This window comes from Lepisma saccharinum, chromosome 14 (assembly GCF_977018435.1).
Source record: "Lepisma saccharinum chromosome 14, izLepSacc3.1, whole genome shotgun sequence".
NCBI classification, from domain to species: domain Eukaryota; kingdom Metazoa; phylum Arthropoda; class Insecta; order Zygentoma; family Lepismatidae; genus Lepisma; species Lepisma saccharinum.
The window spans coordinates 58,888,399-58,910,658 of record NC_139242.1 but is presented as its reverse complement, the minus strand read 5'-3'; the positions used below and the strand labels follow the sequence as shown (position 1 = coordinate 58,910,658).

Below are 22,260 nucleotides of genomic sequence, written 5' to 3'. Positions count from 1 at the left end.
TTTATTTTCAATCTATTTTATTTGCAAATAGTCACATCATCGCATTCAACAAATTCTAAAATTCAGAAATCTCATTTTTAATTTTAGCTATATCATATTTTAATCACTTTATTGCTATTCTATTTAGACATTTAGATAACATCAGGAAATGTTAGTTATTTGTTTCCCCAAGAATACGTTTTGAACACTTAGGCTAATCAGGATTGGACATACAGTTTAAAGTATGATCCGAACTGCCAAGACACTTTGATAAGAAGGTTATGATTTTACCATTACACACTTAGTATGCAATATGTTGTATACACTACATGCTGAAGTACCCTCTCTCAAATATCAACCCCTGAAGCCCAAATTCCTGTGGGAAGTTTTCAATTTAGTTGAGCTAAAACCTAAAGAACCTGGGATACAACTTCTGAAGGAAGCTCTATTTCCCAAATTACACTATGAAAGAAAATCCAGGGGGGAAAAAGAATATTAACAACAAATGGAGTTGTCCACTGAACAATTCCCCACAATTTATTAAATTGTTTAACTCACCTGATGAACAAATAAACTGAAAGCCTTAGTTGGATCCCTCCCTGCAGATGGAGTGTGATAAATGTTAACCCACTCCCGAAGCAGAAACTCCGTCTTCTCTAACAAGCCAGGTGGATCATCGAACTCTCTTGCCTGCAGAAGGGAATTTTTATAAACACACATACATACACAGGTATTTAGCATATTAAATATAGGGCTGAGCCAATGTATCAGTATCGAGAAAGATTTACCGACACTGGCCAATACTTTTCCAGACCTTTGGTTGGTTCACAAAATTGCTTCACGCAATCCAGTTGGCCTGGAAAATATGCAAAATTTAGTTTTAATTTTATTGTGCAGCAGTATTGTGTGAAAAACTGAATGTTGTGATTACAGAACAGGTATTTTAATATTCAGTATAATTCTTGAATATTTTAAAACATTGATGCATGTAATTGACGTGGAATACTTGCAACAATAATTTTAGTCATTATTTTGAACAACTTTTAACTGTTACAATTTTCAGGCATTGGTAGTTCAAATTGATATCAGCTCTAGTAAAATGTAAAATTAACTCTGAATATTTTATTTGTTCTATCACACTAAGATGATAATTTACTACTTACAACTTGTCATTCGTAAACTTTTTCAATTCAAATCTGTAGTAAATAATAATTGATGTATTTTGTTATTCAGATATGGAGCCACAGAAGAACTATTAGAAATAACAGGGCCTAAAAACTGCATTTGTTAGGTTTTCCTATAGACCAATACTGTCTTCCAACATCCCTAGACAACTGATTTCAATATTTATCATATACAATTAAAAAAATATATAATTCAAATACACAAAGCTATTTGGTCTGACAAAAGGCATCATGAGTAGCAGAAATGGTGACTAAACAAGAATTCTGTTTTACTTGAAATTAGATGAATCACAAACTACTATCCTATGCATACACTCATAAATTTTCAACTATATCCAATAGACCAAATGAACACTCATAGTGGAGTGATTAACATAGTGGGCTAAGATATGTCAGTCTCAAACTTAGGTAAGGTATGGGTGTTTCATTGCGATTTCTTCTTTATCTATTCTACCAGTTCACCATTCTTTACCATTTCCATTAACCTAGGGAAGTAGAAAAGTGGCATAGAATAACTTTAAAAAAATTACGGTAGACAAAAAGGCAAATGCAAGTACCTGGAGAATTCCAGAATGAATGTGAGCTGTGGGTCCACCTGGTGCCCTGTCGGCAAGAAATCCTGGATCGTGATTCACCCTCAACACTTCAATCAATGCTGTCAGTCTGCCGAAGAGAAAAATAGGTATCAATTTGAAATCTGTTTGTTATTCAACTGACTTCATCATAACATACAATACAATATAAGTAGTTTAGAAAATACTATAAAAATGATTACTTACAATTGCCAAGAAGTGCACCTGAGGGAGAGACCAGTTGCGTCTCAAAACATTACGTTTTCTATGAAACATATACTCACGAACTGTAAGTAATCATTTTTATAGTATTTTTAAAGTACTTATATTGTATTGTAACAACATGAGTAAATCGCACACGCCTTTGTTGTAAAATGAATCATAACATACAGCATTAGTAGTTAGTAGCTGTTAGATTTAGGAAATATTTCAATACTTGAAGCATGTGCTTTCTGTACCATAAATATTTTTTGTGCAATTTACAACTGTTATGAAACTTAAAATGCATATGTTGACACACACACCAATTCCAATTGACAGGATTATCTTAATTGTACAATCACACGAAAAACAAAGTATCAAATTGTCAAATAAGAAGACAGCTCACCTACACTGACACACAGCTCAAATATAACCAAGTGACTGCAATGTATTGTATCTTGGAAGTAGAAAATATATATTTACTAATTTACTTTACAAAATAATGTTACATTAATTACACCTTAACAAGATGACAAGTATGCATGATTAAATGCAATTACAATTTTATAAATGTGTCGGCAAGCCCTTTAAAGATTACAAAAAAGCCTGGATTCGAAATAGCTACACACATTCATGTAAAGAACCAATGATATAACGACATGCAAAACAAACTCTTCGACACTTATTGGAAGAAATTGGTTGCAAATACCAACAAATTGTACTAACCCATCAGGAGGCTGGCGTGAATGTTGAGCTATCCGTGCCAACATCTCAATTGTGTTGCATAAGTCTGTTTCCGTCACATGTGGGTTGTGACGCTCTTCCACCATATACAGCTGCACGAGTTGCATTGCAAAGGCGACAGCCATGAAATTCAACCCATTCTCCATGGCCTGAGCCAAATGCATATCGTATTGCTGTAAGTTCACCAAGTGCGAACGGATAAGGCAATCAACAGCTTCAATGTTGTATCGGTATTCGTCCCGACACTCGATCAAGCACCTGGAATTTGAAGGCAAAGTCGAATGTAAGGATACATTTCATAGCAGACTACTCCTTACAATTATAACTTTTGAAGAAAGGGGTTAGGGGAGCATCCACTTCAAATTAAGGTAAAGCAGGGTGGCCACTCTAGAACCCTGATAAAGCTCAAGTATAATTCTCGGTTTTCAAGACAAACTTTCCAAAAATTCAAGGGTACACAAAGATGTATCTCTATTTCAATCTTATATATTACCGCTTCTCACCACCCACACACACATAATACACACACAAATATATTAACAATATAAAAGGTTTGTATGATTCCAACATGTTCAAAAAATTTAATTCAATTCGATTAAACAATATTTATATTTAAAATATTTAATTTAAGGTGTGGGGTTTACATTTTATATTTTCCCAAACTCAGACTTGAAATACATCTACAAACACAAGTCACGAAAGGTACGAGATATATTAATCTACAAAAAATTGTTAATTGCTATAAGAATTTAAAACTCAAATTTACCTAACTGACTTCAAGATATCTTACCTTGCAATAATCTTTCATTTGTCAGACAGATCTGGAAATGACATTACCAAAGTAAATGGGCCAAGAGAATTTTATTTTATTTTCCATGCAGTTTCATTTTCCATCCTCGATAAAAACTAAACACTAAACTTGGCTCAGCGTATTTATAAATATGTATAACCCAATGGTATTTTGATTAATAAAAGTCGCAATTTTTTACGTCTACCAAGAAATATTCACATAGAATTCATGCATGATTCCCGGAGCCAAAAAATTACACATAATTCCCGGAATTCCCAGTGAGTAGCCACCCTGTAAAAAAAGGTAAAGCTAATCCTCTAGGCATTGCACCATACCTTGGAGGAAATTAGTGTGTGTAGGTTGGGTTCCAAACATTATTGATTTCAAGATGGGGGGGGGGGGTTTCAAGAGCTGTATTATGCAGGGATATTGTTGGAAAAGCACCCATCTAAAATCACCCACACTGGGAATAGAAAAATGTGTCTTTGGAATGTCAGTCAGATGCCCTATGCATCATAGTTAACAACCTGAGTTCGAATATTCTGGAATTATGGAAAATATGCATCTTTTCATTATTTTGGGATTAAATTATGGGGTTGATTTGTATTTAGTGGTTAGGTAACGGCCACTTAACAGCTACAGACTATCCTCCAGTGCTATATGCATGGGAAACTTTACCTTTATTCTATAGCAAAACTTTGCAATACAACTCAAACAATTTTAAGATGCTACACTGTTGAAAATATCACTATTACAATTGGGTACAGTTCAAAATGCAACAGGTTCTGCCTTAATTTTTACACACGAAAATGTACACAAGTATGAATACAGCACTCTTGTTCACTCGCACACTTATAAAACATACAATTTGCTTCTCATAACTATTTTGAATTGTTGTTTTCTTTAAGTCCAGTTTATGCAGAGATAGGCTAATTGGGACTGGACCTACAGTTTAAAGAGGGATCCGAACCACTGTGCAATGTGCCTCCACCAGGTATCAAACCAGGAATCCCTTGATTACAAAATGATGTTATTACCACTACACCTCCTCAAAAACTATTAACAGAGTTCTCACTCATTTTGCCAGAATAAATTTCCTGACTTTTCCAGGTATTTTCAAATATATTTCCAGACCATTCTGCAATGTTTTAGGATAATTTCAACTTGGTATACAGAATATGTGAAAATTATAAACCAATTACAGGAAACACCCATTTATTCAAGTCGTTCTCTTTTTGACATATGAACTAGGGATGAACTGATACGAAATTTTCACTGACAAAAACAAAATTCAACATAATTTTACCAATGCTGATGACCAATATTGTACAGATCTTACAAAACATTAAAACATGAATGATTTATTTTCCTATCCTTAATGAATGTACATCACCACACAATTGCATAAAATTATAGCTGATTTACTGTTCCACCAATATGTTTATAACTGCTGATACAATTAATTAGTTCCATCCCTGTTATGAACACCTATTGCATCAAGTACAACCACTACATACGTTCATTATTCCACTTAACCTCCACACAGCCTACTGCCTTCAAAGTATAAATGGGACGTAACTTTTTCTTTCTATATTGCTCAGGAGATTATTCTTTGAGGTTTTGTCATCCAAAAGTTGATGAACGATGACAACCACTCACCTTGTAACTTGCTTATTAGTCCACTGCATCCCATAGGCATGGGGATCCTGCAGTGCTTTCAGCACCCTAAGTAGAACGTCTCTGAACCTCACCATCAAGTCGGGGTCATTTGGCATCTGCGTCAACCCATCCAACAAGCCTTCAACTGCCTGAAGAGCAAATGGACACACATGTTACCCAAAATATCAAATAGACACAAAATATTTTGGCACACTATAAATAGCCATGAAAATTTTACATCAGCACAGAAGCCGTTATTTACATGTGCATGAGTTAAGAATAAAGTATACAAGATTTAAAGTAGTATAATAAAACAATATACTGAAGTAGGCCTGTGACAATGATAATGTAGTCTTCCTCTTGCAGGTCTGGGTAACGAAAGCCCCTTCTGTGACTACAAAACTGATTATTCCATCTGCGATATAGTCTTCCTAATTTTCTTTCTTGCTTTTGGCCTGTAATTTAATTTTTTGAGGCAAATGGCTATCTGGCATCCTCAGAACATGTTGATTCAACTTTTAACTGATATATTTAATTTCTTACACCATTACTTCAACCTTCCATTTATTTCAAATTTCTTCACTTCAAATTTGGTCTTGTAAGGTTACTCAAAGACTGCAAAAATCTCATTTGTGAACAATTTATTCTAGTCTTATCACGTTGACAAAGTCCAACATTTGCTATAATACAGAAGAGCTGGTTTTGATATTATGTTATGGTATCCGATTTGATAACGTCCTCTACAATAAAATTGTGAAATTGAGTATCTCAATCAGTTTAAATATTAGATCTTTACTGGATCCACTATGCCATTTTCAGACAATATTCTCGCATATGTAACACCATCATGCAGATTCAACAATTCCATATGAACTAAAACAACCCATTTGAAAATAAAATATTAAGATTGTTGCATAGATAATATAGAAATTGGTAATGGCATAGTTACATTGTATTAGTTATGTTTTAACCCCCTTTGTAACTCTTCAAATCAGTTTTACATTGATGAAATGTTTTGGCATTAGCACCAGTAATGGAAGGTGTCTTTGGTTCAGCCTTAGTATATGACGAACACAGGATACCTTGCACCAACTATATTTAGCAAATATGAAAGAGCTCCCATGCAAGGAAGCTATATCCTCTTTAAAGTCGAAGTTAGAAACATTTTCTCTGTAATTTCTGTACATTTGCCAAATATGTCATGCCAAGTGTTGGATACTCGTGAAGGACTACATTACATCCTCCACACGTTTTATCATGCTACAGTTTATCAATTTTTTACACACAAAAGTCTCAGTCAAACTTGAGCACTCCTCGTACTTAAATAAATTTATTTTAAATTGTTCCTTCAAGCAAATACTCTCCCAAATCTGATACAAGTTCTTAGGAACACAGAATTCCTGCGGCAAGACATGAAAAGATACAGAAGTCAGTCAATTTTAGCTAGATGGATAGTTCCACTTCATTTTTCACCACGTAAGGCTCAGCTGGACCTTTGGCATGCAAATGGGCGAAAAATCTCTTGGACATTTCAAAATATGAAAAATTACATATGCTTAGAATTGCTTCTAGAGCATTGACGTGAATTTTCATGTAGTTTTCTTTTACTGTTGTCTAGATATTATCAATAGTTTCGTGATTACTTCAGTCTATTAAACTATTGATAATATCTAGACAACAGTGAAAGAAAACTACATGAAAATTCACGTCAATGCTCTAGAAGCAATTCTAAGCGTATGTAATTTTTCATATTTGGAAATATCCAAGAGGCTTTTCGAATGGAGAGGAAAATTTGAAAAAAATCGCCCATTCGCATGCCACAGGTCAAGCCGAGCCTTAATCTTTTACCCAATGTTTTCTTTTTCCTAGTTAATAATAAATATACATCAGAACATTTATGAAAGTCTATGTATCATAGAATTATTTTCCTGTAGTTTACGGTTATTACAAGCATAAGAAAACAGTTTTTTCTTTGTGACGTTTCAGGAGAACACACGCTCCTTTCATCAGACATTTATTTTCATTTTGACTAAAGATACAGTTATAACAATGGTTAGTAATTTTTAAACAAAAAGAATCTGTTATATAATGGATGTTGTCAATGTTACATTGTTGTAATATAGCAACTTAACTGTGAAAAAAGCAGTCTATTTTATTTTTATTTTAGATTTTTTTTTTTTTTTTTTTTTTTTTAATTATGAATCCCAAATATCATCAGGTAATTCAAATTCATCATTGTTTTCACAAAGTCTCTTGAAATATATATTAAATAAATATTTAAAAAGTCTCTTAAATAACGTATTTAAATCGTTAAATGAATCACATCGTCGCATAAAATTCACTTGCGAACCCATGAATAACAATGTAATTTCTTTCCTTGATCTGCAAATTAAGACAACTGACTCAACAATTCAAACATCAGTCCATAACAATGGATAACATATTTTTAAATTTTTTCCTGAGAGCACAAAGACTATGTTCTAATAATGAGGATATCAAAAATGAAGAAGAAAGGCTCTTTAATATAGCAAAAGAAAATGGCTTTCACACTAACAGAATAAACCAAATCAAAAAACAAGTTGCAAGAAAACTAAAGGAAAAGAGAAATACAGACAAAGATGAAAAATCTGTTGAAAAGAAATTTGTGTGCATTCCATTCCACAAGGGATTCTCACATAAAATTGCAAAAATTTTTAGAAGTTTTAATTTCAAAATTGTTTTTAAATCACCAAGAAGTTTGGAATGTACATTTAATGAATTCAAAATGAGAAACTCGCTACCAGATGTGGAAACCACAGGAATATATAATATAAGTTGTTCATGTTCAAAAGATTATGTGGGACAAACAGCAAGGAAAATGGCAATAAGATGGCACGAACATGATTTGGACATTATAAATCTAAACCCAAGAACAGGTTTGTCAACTCATATCATCGAAGAGAAGCATTTGATTAAAAAGAGAAGGGTTTTAAAAAGATTAACGGGAAACACAGAGTTGAATGTCTGGGAAGCCTCGTTCATTGCAGAAGAACACTGGAATAAATTAAATAATGAAAATGGTAACATAGATCCAGTGTGGAGTTTTCTTTTTCACAAATGGAGTAAGCCACCATCTTTAAAATTTAATGTAACAGAAAACATCAAGAGACTTTGTGAAAACAATGATGAATTTGAATTACCTGATGATATTTGGGATTCATAATTAAAAAAAAAAAAAAAATAAATAAAATAAAATAAAATAGACTGCTTTTTTCAGTTAAGTTGCTATATTACAACAATGTAACATTGACAACATCCATTATATAACAGATTCTTTTTGTTTAAAAATTACTAACCATTGTTATAACTGTATCTTTAGTCAAAATGAAAATAAATGTCTGATGAAAGGAGCGTGTGTTCTCCTGAAACGTCACAAAGAAAAAACTGTTTTCTTATGCTTGTAATAACCGTAAACTACAGGAAAATAATTCTATCATGCAAGCAATGCGTACATACAAGAAAAACTATGTATCATAGTTTTTGGATTACTAGGTGCAACAAGTTTTTCACTTTTGTAAAGAAAATTCTCGAATAATACTAGATTCCAGCAATTCCTGCATAATTCTCTGAATTCCCAGCCAGTGCGAAATTTCTCTCTTATCATTATTATTAATGTACAAGAAATCTCCATTTATGTGCAAACATCACATTACAACAACTGTCATAAGAAATGGAAAAAATCATAATCAAGTACCAAAGACTGAATAAAAATAGAAATAAAGACTGAATTAAATGGTTACCTTCTGCACAACACTGATTGCAGAGAGAACCTCCCTGGATCTCCTTCCGATGAGCAAAGCTTCCAACAAACTGTGCAAAGCAGCTACTTGGCAGTTGGATGAGGATATGACACCCTGCGAGCCAACAACAGTCTGCAAGCAATGTTCCACCTCGTTGATCAGCTTCTCATAGATGTTGCCAATTTCATCAGCTCCAGCAAAGGCCTGCGGACAAAGCAGAATGTTTCATTGCTTTCAATGTTTCATTGCTTTCAATACTATCTGCGATGAACATTGAGACTTAGTACAGATTATAATTTATTTGTTTAATTTTAGTTTCGTTTGCTGCTACTTTTGGCTGATAGTGAAGATGAGAATGAAAGGTGATGCAGTGAAATTGGTGAAAGGACAAGAACAAACACACATGAGCAGGAGCAACAAAACCACCACAGAGGATTCTACTGGCTGCGAGTCCAGACGCCAAAACCTCACTAGTCTGCAAAATGCAGTCCAAGCATTCCAGTACGTGGAAGAGAGGTGACATTTTGGTGTCTTCGCCAAGGGTCGCCGTTACATCCCAGTACATATTACAAACAAATAAAAAGAGCCTCGTATTTATGGTGAATAAAGAATCAAGATTTCGGTACAAAAACTGAGCACATTTAGGGGTGTTAAAATGGTGAATATAACACTGAATTTGATTTAAAAACTATACTTATTACACAAAATAAACATTTCCCCTCCAGTCTCTTCTACATTTTATGTAGTTGTCAGAATATTAATTTTCTTCCTGTGTAAAAGGAGTCCATTTTTGCTTCTCAAATATTTACAGCAGAATTCTCCAATTTTACATGAATTGCAGAACTCACAGGATAATTCAGGTTTCAGAAAGCGTTGCATTGGTAAAGAAACTCACAATTTTGTGTTTAAGAGTTTATTTTGCATTTGGACTTCATTTCGTGACAAAACATGGTAGGAAAATAAAACCTCACACCTTTCAAAAACATGAAAAATGAATATTCTAGTGTGTTATTTTACATTTTGTATTTCTGTCAAAAACTAAATATGCATGCCTCCAGAAATAAAAGATGAACTGAGAAAAGATACAGGATTATCCTATTATTGTAGTAATGCAATTGAAGGGAGAGTGAGATTAGGGATGGAGACATTCACTGATACTCTGTTGGTATCAACAGATGTCCTGGTTCTGTTAATTGCCTGTAACTTGGTGCAAAATTCTGTTACTTTTGTGAATACAGGGAAACCGCAATTTTACCTTTTACAGGGAAGCAATTAAAATGCAGGAAAAATTTAAAATCCTGGAACATACAATCAGAGTTCTACTGAATAAAGTTGATTTTATTCACTGATACCATAGTCTTTGGCTGTGTCTACAGTCTTAATTATATAAATTATGCAAAATTCACAGTTATTTATTTTGCTCCAGCATCGTGTGAAAAATTGACTTTATGATTCAATGGGAGCTAATACAGTCAACTCTCAATTCTATGACCCCGGATATAATGACCCTCTCGAAATAACGACCCTTTTCCCGGGAAACGTGAAAAATTTGGAAAAGAAAGTTGAAAAATTGAAGGAAATCGGCCGTAAAATACGTTTTTTGCACTCGTTTTATTCACGCTCATTCCCATCACAAGCACTCTACCACTCGCAAGTGGGTCTGATCTGAAAATAGACACCACCACACCACGCTTGAGTGATATCCAATAGCACTTGACCTCTACCCTCTCCTCGCACAGGTGCGCCAATGTTACCCTGCCCCAACGTGCTAGGCTTGTTTTGCCATTGTGATTTCGCTTGCTCTTGGATACGTAAGAGAAGAGAAGATCGAATGTGCTTGGATGCTATTTTAAATTGACCTTGACTAGTTTCCTTGTCCTAAGAGCTGCTGACAACTTGCGAGGAGGGGGGGAGGGGCAGCAGACCGAAATGACTGCTGGACTTGCAGTCTTGTCAATGCTCTTTCATCGATAAATATACCCATGAGAAATTAGAGAGAATTTGATTTGATTTATTTTACTTCGCTTCTTGTGCCACTTTTGGCTAATTTGTGAAGATGGGGATGAGTGATGATATGATGAAATTGATGAATATACATCACACACGTCCATTTGCAACCCAGGATACGAACCCGAGACCCCTGGTGTCTCAGCGCGATGTGCAAGATAAGATCGCAGGAATGTTCCAAAAAACAAATGCATTGTGCGTGGAAGTCTGGCCCACCTGTCCAGCTCTGACCTAGAGTTCAGCAGATTTCCGTGAGTGAGCAACTCTTGGCCTTGTAGTAGACAACTTCTGGTAGCCGCTTTCATTCAAAATGTGTTCTTTGTTCCCTTGTAACACTTCATAAAAAGCGAAACTGTTAGAGATAACACATAGGCTAACTAAAGATCGTCAATCCACTTAATGCGTTCTCATCCAGGTTTCCGCAAAAGTTTACTTCAATCTTACGTGCATCATATAACTCCAGTTGTCCTAATATTTGCCCCCCACAAGGAAAAAAGTGTTCCTTTGGCAACTTCTCCCTCTCAGCAAACATGTAGGGGGGGGGTGCTGATTGTTTTCTTGCTCGTGTGTGCACATGGGCTGATTACAGGCAAGGGTGGATACATTCTTGAAAACGAACAAAAATCACCCACCTTCCCAGCTCACTGATGTGCACAGCAATGTGATAATTGCAGAATTCAGGTCCTATATTTTTAATGCTATTGTCTGCATAGGAAATATTGCTCGTATTATTGTCTGTTTCTTTCTTCTTCACACAGGTGATAAAAGTTTCCTCTTCCGACAGTTGCGTTATCTTTGAAATACAGAGGATTTTCTCTTCAACCACCTGTTGCTTGCATGTCCAGCCGGTCGCCTTGCTTTTACGCGCAGCTGGCACCAGTGTTTTGTCTAGCATCTGCAAAGCTAACACTTGCTGATGACTCATCCAGCCTGAAGGCAAAAGTCATTTTTTGAATCTCGCAAAGCTGCTTTGATTTGAAGATAACGAAATTTGATCTCCAGAAAGGAAAACAAGAAACTTCATGTTTTGCACCTTCTGATACAAAACTGTACATTTTATTTTAAGTCTGACACAAGAATAAACTTCCTGAACACTCAGAGCAGTGCTGGAAGGGAATGCACACAATATAATCGCCACTTTTCTTCAGAACAATTCATGTGGGGGGTGGGGGGAGTACACGATATGTATAAGCTGAGACCCATTTAAAAAAAAAAAATTCAAGGGGAGCCGAACCAGAACGAATTTTACAGCCCTGCTTTTATTTTTCCCGTCTGGTGCCTAGAAAAGTTGCGTTGTCTCTCCCGAGAGATCTTATCTTACCAGGTAATCTTGTAACAGACAATGCTAAATGCTCTAGTAGACCCGTATTAAATCCAACATTCATTCTGCCTGATTATCTCCCCACTTTTGCTGGCGCCAGTGTGACAGGTGTCAAGATTACTCGAGTTTTGCTTACAATAAGCGAGAGACTGTCTTCCTTTCCATAGATCTCAGTTCAAACGGGTTTCCTACAAACTAGAACTGTAAGAATTTTGTGGAAGAGCAACGACTGTGCACAATTAAAAGAAATAACGTTATATTAAATCCTTTTTTGTGAAAACGTTTTCATGTTCTATTTTACTTCTCACAGTGGGCAGCCTGTGCATAACAGGTTGTATAACTACCAGGATAAGTGGTTACAGTCTCCTAGGAATCTTCCTATTGAGCTCCGTTTAAGCTCAAAATTGGTGCAAATTCCAATAACGATCCCTTAAAAATAACAACCCTTTTCCCGGGAAGTGTGAAAGGTCATTGTATCGAGAGTTGACTGTATTATATTCCAATATAATTCATGAATATTTTAACAGAAGAAAATATTTACACAATAATATTTATCAATATCTTGAAAAACTTTTAACTGTTAGAACTTGCAAGCACCGGAATCAGATCAAAATTTAATTTCATATTGAATCACAACTACACAAGATAGAAACTTTAATACAATACTTACAATTTGAGTTGGTCCGCTGGTCTGGAACTGTGGTGTTGTGTGAGTTTCCTGTAAGACCAGAAGATGCAAAACGGAAAATATACTTTTCAAGTCATTGAAACATACATCAAAATTATTTAAAATGTTAAACTAGGAAAACTATTGCAACTACATGATTATTATCAACTGTGAATTACAATTAATTATTCTGTGATAATGATGCAACATTTAATTCCTTGTTACACAGTTATGGCTACAAAACTGCAACTGCAGCCACACAAAAAGCAAAATAACTCACTCTCACCACAGTAGAATCAAGTTTGGTAACCCTGCATTTTAATTTGCTCATGCAACTGCTATTTATTACAAAACTTGATTTTCTGAACGATATGAGTTTCTGATGTTAAGAGTTTCATTTCAACGGATAAGTAAACTGAAGATGGAATACTTGCTTTTGTAGATTATTTTAGATAGCCGACTGTAACGATGAGGATGAAACATGAATTAATAAAGCAGACGAGGTCTACCCAGGATCAGAATGCAGGAATCTTTGTTTTGTAGCACATTACACTAAACCCTTGGCCAAGGGTTTTTGCTCAGGGTAAAATAAACACAAAGATGCAAAATAATAACAATGATCTATGTTCTTAATAACCACTTTTAAAGTGGTTTTTACTCTTGTTCCCAATTACTATAACTAGCTATTTAAGGTTGTGTGTCCACCCTCTCCCCACACACATACATACACATATATTATGCACGTGCGTGCACAGATATAATGTTAGTGTAAACTTGGAAAAGTTCTGGGGAAGCGGAATGAAAAGTCGCTGTAAGAATTAAACATACACACTTTCAAAGTAAGACTTAATGTATTATTTTGTAATAAATAATGATCTGACATGACGTACATGGAATTTCTGGAAGAAAATAATGTAGTTCAATGAGAAATTTGTAAAAGACTTGGTCCCAGAAAGTCAGAGCGATTGGCAAGATGGATTACATGAAAATGGATTGAAACATTACAAGTGTGTAAAGTTGTGCCACTGAACGAATATTTAGAAACAAGTAAGATTCATGATGTGATTGCAAACTGCAAGATTGAAACTCCCACTGTATACAGATATCCACATGCAGTTAGATTTCCTAAAAAAAAAAAAAATGCTACACCTTGCAGATACTTACTGCTGTTGGTTTTGGTAGAAAAATTGATGCATCTCTCTCACTGATTGGTAAAAATCCTGGTATGTTGCGAGCAAACTCCTCGTACACAGCCATCTGCTGAGGCGTCACACCTCCAACCTTCAAACGGATTTGTTCGGGCATTCTTTCTGCCTGGTACGTTAGAACCAGTGGCTCACAGTACCTCCTTCCTTCATTCCTTGCTTGTTTCCTCAATTCCATATCCTAGGTGAAAGAAATATATAAATATACATATATACCGGCCCATCCCTAATATATTTCCATATGAAAGCAGACTGAATTTACAATTGCAATTTGGTATTCGAAATGATATTTCAGAATGATTACACTGAATAAAGTATCAAGCTTAGACACTTTTCATTTTGTAAAGTAAAACTTCCACTCCAATAAGCATACAGTAGAACATCAATTACACATTCTTTAGGGGACTGTGGCTAATGAAGTTAATTTTTTTTGCTTCCTCTGTAAACAATGAGATACATTGAAATTAAGATCTGACACGTAGTGCATTAAAATTTTTGAAATTTGCTTAAACATACTTTAGTTATGAAAAGATGGAAAGTGTTAATTTCCGATTTTTTCACCAAGAAAAACAAATCAGGATCCAGAGTGCCGAAATACAGGAAAATGTATTTTGATTCTTTGGGACCTGAAAAGTAGTCATGAAAATAAAAAATCGGAATTTTGCTGTATTTCGCATGGAATATTATGAAGCAAGAATGTGTCGGATTAATCTCTACTATTTCAATATCAGCCAATTACAAATTATAGCTCATTTTGGTCAACACACATCAGGCTATACACCATGCATCATAAAATTGCATGTATCTCAGGAACATAATCTGAGTTACACTATGTTCCGCAAGTGGGCATGGGCGCAAATACCTGACCAAGATACCATAAATCAGAGTGAGCATTTAAGAGTTAAGAGAGTTTATTTTACATCATTTCATGATAAAATGAATTTCCCAGCTTTTCTTAAATTTACCAAAAAATGAACATTACAATGTGTAATGTTACATTTCATATTTTTATCATGTACTTGATGTGATGTAAAACAACCAACATTTCATGAACATTTTTTGAATGATTCCTCCACTTCGTTAATTATTATTAAATGTAATAATGGCTTATTGTTTTCTTCTTGAAAATATATTCTTCAAAAGCAACATCTGTGAACTATAACTGTATAGTTAGACAAAAAAATTAACATAGAAAATTGTGCCCTCACTTTCACAATACCATAGAAGCTCCATTTTATGCTGAATTTTACATTTTCCTGGTTTATACTTTCAGTCTTCTTTGTCTAAATACATCCAAATGTTATAAATTTTTTTCGAAGATTCTAAGTTTCCTACATTTTAATTCTGTTAACCTTGGTCCCCTAAAAAAGTAAAATCAATGTTCCACTATATGTAAAGGGATAATACATTTGTAAAATTAATGGCAATTTTACTATAACTGCTGCAAGAAATGTCTTTACTGGCTAATACTGACAATGCGATATGTATACACTATTGTATACATTTCCCTCACAGTGAAGTTAAATATATTAGTACGAGACTAAAAATCTAGTTATGTTATGGACTACATCAAATCAAGATCTGATTAAGTAAAATCAGAACCCATATTTACTGCCACACATGGAAAGGGACACTGAATTACCATATTTACTCATGTATATGCACACTTTTTTCCAAAATTTTTACACCCAAAAACTGTGGTGCGTATTATGCACGGAATAATTTTTCATGTTTCCGGAAACCTATCATGTTATATATTGTTGTAAAGCTTGGATTCTGTAGTTTCTGAATATGGCGACACTAATGAGCAATGCAGTTGAAATAAGCTCATCACAAAATGAAGGAACGTTCTTGATTTTTTGGTACTTTGGATGAAAGAAAAGATAAGAAGAAAGAAAATAATAATTAAAATGTAGGGATGGGACCGATTAATCGGTACTCTATCGGTATCGGCCGATATAGGCATATCGGTTTATCGGTAAAATTACCGATTATTTTACCGATCTGATATATCGATAAATATCTGATAATTTAGTGCAAAATTCTGCCATTTTGTTGTAATTTTTATGGATAATCTGCATGCCCTAATTTCTAAAAAAGTAAATGTCTAAATGTGCAATTTCTTTTCACTGCAGTCACCTTGAAACACACATTTATTAAGGAGGTTACTGAACCTTTCAGGTTCTTCAAGGACCATTTCTAATTTTATATCGGATCGGTAGAATATCGGTTATCGGTATCGGTAAATTTTATATCGTTACTTTATCGGTATCGGCCAAAATTTCATATCGACCCATCCCTATTAAAATGTATTACTGGCCAAATAATATGACACATATGGAGTGTGTAAATGCCTTAATGAAAGAAATCTTGTTCTGCTAACTGCTAGTTTGAGGGTCCTCCTAAATGTTACATCAGTCATGGAAAAAGTATATATTTTGAAGGGGTTTATTTTTTTAGAAAAGTAGAGAAAATGATTGATTGATTGACTTGCTTTATTTTACTTCGCTTTTTGTGCCATTTTTGGCTAATTTGCGAAAATGGGGATGAGTGACGATACGATGAAACTGATGAATGGACACTCACCCATACCCATGCCCAGGTTAGGATTTGAACAAGGGACCCCTAGCGCCGTAGCACGATGTGCTAACCGTTCTGCCACGGGACTGGCTAAAGAAAAAATTAGCAAAACCACGCATAAAAGTTTGTAATGTAATGTTCTGTGACACAAGAAAAGCAGCGCTGTTCTCTGGCAGAATTTGAGCATGCACCTATCACATGGGATGTGTATTAGCAGTATTTGTTGGGCAAGAAACAACAGAAAATAACTTCCTGAGCACTGCAAATCCATAACGTAATTTTGATTTCCCTTTCTACTATTACAGAATAAATAAGGTGGTTAAAGAGTGCAAGGTTTGGAATGCTAAACAAAGTGGAGGGAGGGGGGGGGGGGAGGTGGCTTGGGTTTGTGACTTACTGTTTACACAAGAGGATATTCTCCTCTTGGTCCACATAGCAACATGTGACTCATTAAATAGGCATGATGTCACTAGCTCTTGATTGGCATAGCAACAGCTTTACGACCTACAACCAAGAAAAGCCATTTCTTGAACCTGGATTAAACTGTGCAATATACACAACATATTTTTTTTGTCACTTTTCATCATCAAAAACCAGTGTGCGCATTATACACGCATAAATACGCTATACTCTTACATTTCTGAGCATTCAAAAACGGAAGGGTTTATTTGTCCACAAAATAAACCAGGCCTTTCTAGTCATGCAATTTTCTTGGTACAAGTATAAGGTCCCTCTAATATTTTTACTTGGATTCTTACCTGAAGCAAGCGCTTATCAATTTCTGGAATAGCCTTTTCAATGGCTGTTTTCTGAATGAATGCACAAGCCAACTCCATGTTGTCCTGAGCTGCTACTGACGCTGCTTGTTCAGCAAGCTCTTTCTGTTGAGACGTAGCACCCTGCAGAAGAAGAAATTTCATTTTAATTACATAGATGCTTCTGCGTCAATTAGGGATGGAACAGATTAATTGTCACTCTTTGCAGTATCTTCTGATATTGGAACGAACCATATATCGATAAATACCCTGTAATTTAGTACACAATTGTACCATTTTGTTATTTTTTTTATGAATATGAAGGTAGTCACTGATTCCATACATTAACTATACAGTGATGTTCTTTATTGAACATTTATAATATTATATTGTACTGGTAGAACATCAGCATTAGTCAATTTTTCGAAGGACCATCCCTATTATAAATTGAAACTACAGTTTATGAAACTTTACCATTATAATTATCTCTGACTTTTGTGTTGTAACAAACTGTGTCACCTGAAATAAAAAGTTTTGAGTTTGTAGACCCATATTCATGAAACACAAAAGTATGGAGCCTTACCATCAGAGCAGATAAGAATGCTGTTTTCAGGTTCGTGCTGATTGACACCAGCAACTGATCTCTGCAGGTGATCATGGCCATTCCGGCTGTGAGGTTACGCACCATATGGTGAGCTGCAGCACGCATGCGAGTTTCTTCAGGATCCAGTGCAAAATCCTGTAAACACCAAAGAACGCATCAAACCAATGTCAAATATAAAGAAATTTCATGCCAGAAACCTTAAAAAAGTATTCACTGTGCATTGCACCATGCCATGCAAGCACATATTCGAGCATGTGGAAGTGATGTGATCAGCCACCTTGTAACTAACAGTTACCATGCTGGTTGCAAATGCATATCATCTTAAGAACAGTTGAAACTTATGACCACTGCTGAATCTTATGGATTCAACAGTTTGTTGAACAGGTAAAAAGAAGGTAAATACGAAATTTTGAAAACATACCTTTTTCACAATCTGCTCACAAGTTGTTAAAGCTATCTTAATGGACCTATCCACGACTGGATGGATCCATTCCTGCACAGCCCTTTCCACAGCTGGCCGTACGAACTGTTTCAGTTGAGGATGTGCCTGGAACAGTGCCAACTGGAACAAGAGTAAAGTATTCATCTTGTGATTCACAGAAAGAAAAAAAAACACCACATTATGTGACTGCTGAAAGAAACTAATGCTCTATTTAAAGTTTTTACATAAATACATATTATGGCTGAGCCAATACCGATAGTCAGTATGAAACAGTATTGGTTGGAATTTAATCATCAATACTTTTCAGATTCTGCGTTCCTCGCTAACTCTACAAAAATATAATGCTACACTGGCACAGCCTAAATATCTTGGAAATTGTGCAAAATGAGTTATCGTCATTCCTTTCGCAACAACATTGTGGGGAGAAATGGAATTTGTGATTAAGTATTAAGTGGAATCGAAAGAACCGAATCCAGAAGTGGAAGTGAACTGCTTGTTAATTTTGCAACATTTTCTCTTACAGACTCCAAAAATGCACGTAAATTTCAATCAGCAAAATTCCCTGTTTTCCAGGTTCTCCAGATGCGTAGCAACCCTGAAATCAGTATGAGTATCAACACTGGTATTGACTCAGACCTAATATATATAATAGCTTTAACAAAAACACAACAACAGTTTTCTAAAAAGTATATAATGAAGTGACGGGCATGAAAGTAATGACTAGATCAAGAAAAATGTTGTTGTTTTTTGGCAAAATTCAGAAAAATTACTGATACAATAAAAAAAATTCAGATAGAAGACGAAGAACTGAAATTACACTACAAGTAAACACAAGAGTGCTTCATATTACTGGGGAATCTGAATGTATGAATTTGTGTATTGAAATTAGGGATGGGACAGATTAATCGGTACTCTATTGGTATCAGCTGATATAGCCATATTGGTGTATATCTATAATATTTTGCCATTTGGTTATGCTTTTTATTGATATAAACATACAAAATCCAAGACCTACTTAAAAAAGTAAATGTCTAAATATGCAGCTTCTTTTGCATTGTAGTCAACCTGGAAACACACATTTATTAAGGTGAATGAATCATTCCAATTCTTCAAGAGCAATTTGGAATTCTCGGTACTTGATCGGTATCGGTCAAAATTTTGTATCAGTCCATCTTTAATTGAATTGATTGATTGAGTTGCTTTATTTTACTTTGCATTTTGTGCCACTTTTGGCAAATTTGCAAAGATGGGGATGAGTAATAATATGATGAAATTGATGAATGGACACTCTATAACACACTTGCAAAAATCCATGCCCAGGCCAGGATTCGAACCTGGAACCCCTGGCATCATAGTGTGATGTGCTAACCACTCTGCCATTGGGGCCGGCATCCCTAATTGAAATAAACACAATTCTCTATAACACACTCACGCAAACGGATAACAGTAATTTACAAAACAAAAGAAAGTCTTAAATTTGAAAGTGTTCATTGGTTTGTCACTCACAATATTCATACCTATTCCATGCCTAATTACAAGGTGAAATCATACAGATTTTAACGATACAGAATGGTGTTTTTTCCACTCCAGAGAATAACATACTCTAACCCACCAACTATCACTGGTTGTAACTGATATTCACATGAAACTGAACGATGATCAAAACATACCTGGTTGTTAACGCTTATGTGAGAAGCCAAACTTGCAATTCCGTTAACGCTGATTTCCATGTAGCTGAACCTTGGCTCTGGTGGCCCCGATGCAATATTTGGCGTAGGAGTGGTGTTTGTGGGAGCCACAGATGATGGTGGTGTTGGTGCTGATGAAATTGCAATTGGATTTATTTCCTCATTAGTAACATTTTGTGCTACAAAAGAAAATATTTAATGTTGTAATAATATTTAATACTCAGCAGTCAACAAACTAACATGATTTCCTGCAAAGCAATATTTTTTTTGTGCCAGTAAAACTTAGCAAAGCACTGTTGTGCTGGATGAATAACAAGCATGGAATAAGGAAAAAAAATCAACGAAAAAAAATTGCATTACAAAACGTACCTTATGAATTAATTCTCGGTATTTATTTCTTGCTATTGCTAAGTCAATACAAATATATATCTGGTAAATTGATAGGATGTAGCTACAATTTATAAAATTTCTGAATAATCATGTCAAAAAGCAGAAAATATACTGGTGCATTCACCGATAATATTTTGAATAAATTTTTATCACTAATTTCATTGTATTATTTAATAGAAATACACCGTTATTTCGGTAAGAATATTTTATAGCATGGGAGATGGGTGGTAAATGTACACTCAAACATGCATTTTACACAGTATTACATTTTGTAGCAAAAAGTTTATTTACATTTTTTTTTGGCCACTTCTAGCATATTTATTGTTGACAGATACCAGAAGTCCCATGCTGAGAATACACTATGATTAGTGATTATGATTAGTGCCTAAAGAGTCTATGAACCTCATGAAGGGGCAGTTGTACCCTGAAACGTTGTTTTTTAAATTTTCATACTCACTCATGTAATTTCAAAATTTTATACTAATTTAGTATTGCTTATATTATATAGTGAGTAACACGCACAATACGCAAATATGTTTTTATCATGATGCTCTAAAACAAATATACCATATAGACACAAAATAATTTAGATTTCTAACTCAATGGAGACAGTTTCATCTTACCTTGCGGTGGCTGGGTTGGAGTCTGAGAAATGACTGGCTGAATTACTTGTTCTGCTTTCTTTGTCTGATAGTTTGAGAGCTGATGTTCTAGGTTTTGCAACTTACTCTCATCCTTCAAATACACTGATGGTTTCAATTCCTGGAAAATACAAGTAAAGAATTCAGAACTCTGTTTACAAATAGAGCTTGACGCAATGTGTATATTTTATGACCAACATTTAGCTTTTCATGTATAAAAAAAATGCAGCTTTGATGTCACCTGACATTAGTTAGTCTCTGAATGAAACTGTTTATTTTGTGTAAAAGTGACAGATGAAATAATTATAATGATACGTAAAATTTTGAACTGGAATAAAAATAGTGGAATTCAGATTTTACACTTGTCCCCAATATACACACTAAAATCTTCATGGTCGCATAGGAACAAATGGTAATGTAAAATCGAGGTTCAACTGTATATGTTTGTCAATGCACTTTCCAAGTTATTTAGAGTCTGCCATTGCAACCTTAGTTTTGGAACAGGGTTGCCACTTTAGGACCATGATAAAATTAAAGAACAATTCTCAGTTTTCAAGGGGAACTTTACACAAATTCAAGGGTACAAGTAGATGATTTCTCTATCTCAACCTTACGTATTACCACCACACATATACACACACAAATATAACAGTTGGGCTGAAAAGTTCGTAGGCTAACATAGTAAAAAATATTTTTTTGACAAAATTCGATTTTATTATTCAATATAGTTGCCTTCAAGGGCGATACAACGATTATAGCGGTCATACAATTTTTCGATGCCATTTTTATAGTACGATTTCTCTTTAGCCTCAAAATAGGCCTCAGTTTCGGCGATTACCTCTTCATCAGTGCTAAATTTCTTTCCAGCGGGCATTCTTTTAAGGTCTGCAAACAGGAAAAAGTCACTGGGGGCCAGATCTGGAGAATATGGTGGATGGGGAAGCAATTCGTAGTCTAATTCATATAATTTTGCCATCGTTTTCATTGATTTGTGACACGGTGCATTGTCTTGATGAAACAGCACTTTTTTCTTCTTCAAATGGGGCCGTTTT

General features: G+C 34.8%; 1 protein-coding gene across 10 annotated transcripts in view; it reads right to left on the bottom strand.

Annotated features, from left to right (window-relative positions):
• Positions 1 to 22,260, bottom strand: part of LOC145998924 (CCR4-NOT transcription complex subunit 1-like) — a 142,158-nt gene that overhangs the window by 28,155 nt on the left and 91,743 nt on the right. For 5 of the 10 annotated variants that reach the window (XM_083135706.1, XM_083135711.1, XM_083135708.1 and 2 more), the window contains 12 exons: positions 21,191 to 21,329; positions 20,160 to 20,356; positions 18,469 to 18,609; positions 18,027 to 18,182; positions 17,447 to 17,587; positions 14,068 to 14,289; positions 12,907 to 12,963; positions 8,909 to 9,112; positions 5,130 to 5,278; positions 2,663 to 2,938; positions 1,721 to 1,826; positions 538 to 669 (listed from right to left, as the gene is read on the bottom strand). In XM_083135706.1, coding sequence (XP_082991832.1) covers positions 538 to 669; positions 1,721 to 1,826; positions 2,663 to 2,938; positions 5,130 to 5,278; positions 8,909 to 9,112; positions 12,907 to 12,963; positions 14,068 to 14,289; positions 17,447 to 17,587; positions 18,027 to 18,182; positions 18,469 to 18,609; positions 20,160 to 20,356; positions 21,191 to 21,329 — 1,920 coding nt within the window. The remainder of the gene's footprint in view (positions 1 to 537; positions 670 to 1,720; positions 1,827 to 2,662; positions 2,939 to 5,129; positions 5,279 to 8,908; positions 9,113 to 12,906; positions 12,964 to 14,067; positions 14,290 to 17,446; positions 17,588 to 18,026; positions 18,183 to 18,468; positions 18,610 to 20,159; positions 20,357 to 21,190; positions 21,330 to 22,260) is intronic. The other 5 variants (XM_083135709.1, XM_083135712.1, XM_083135713.1 and 2 more) reach the window with 2 other exon arrangements.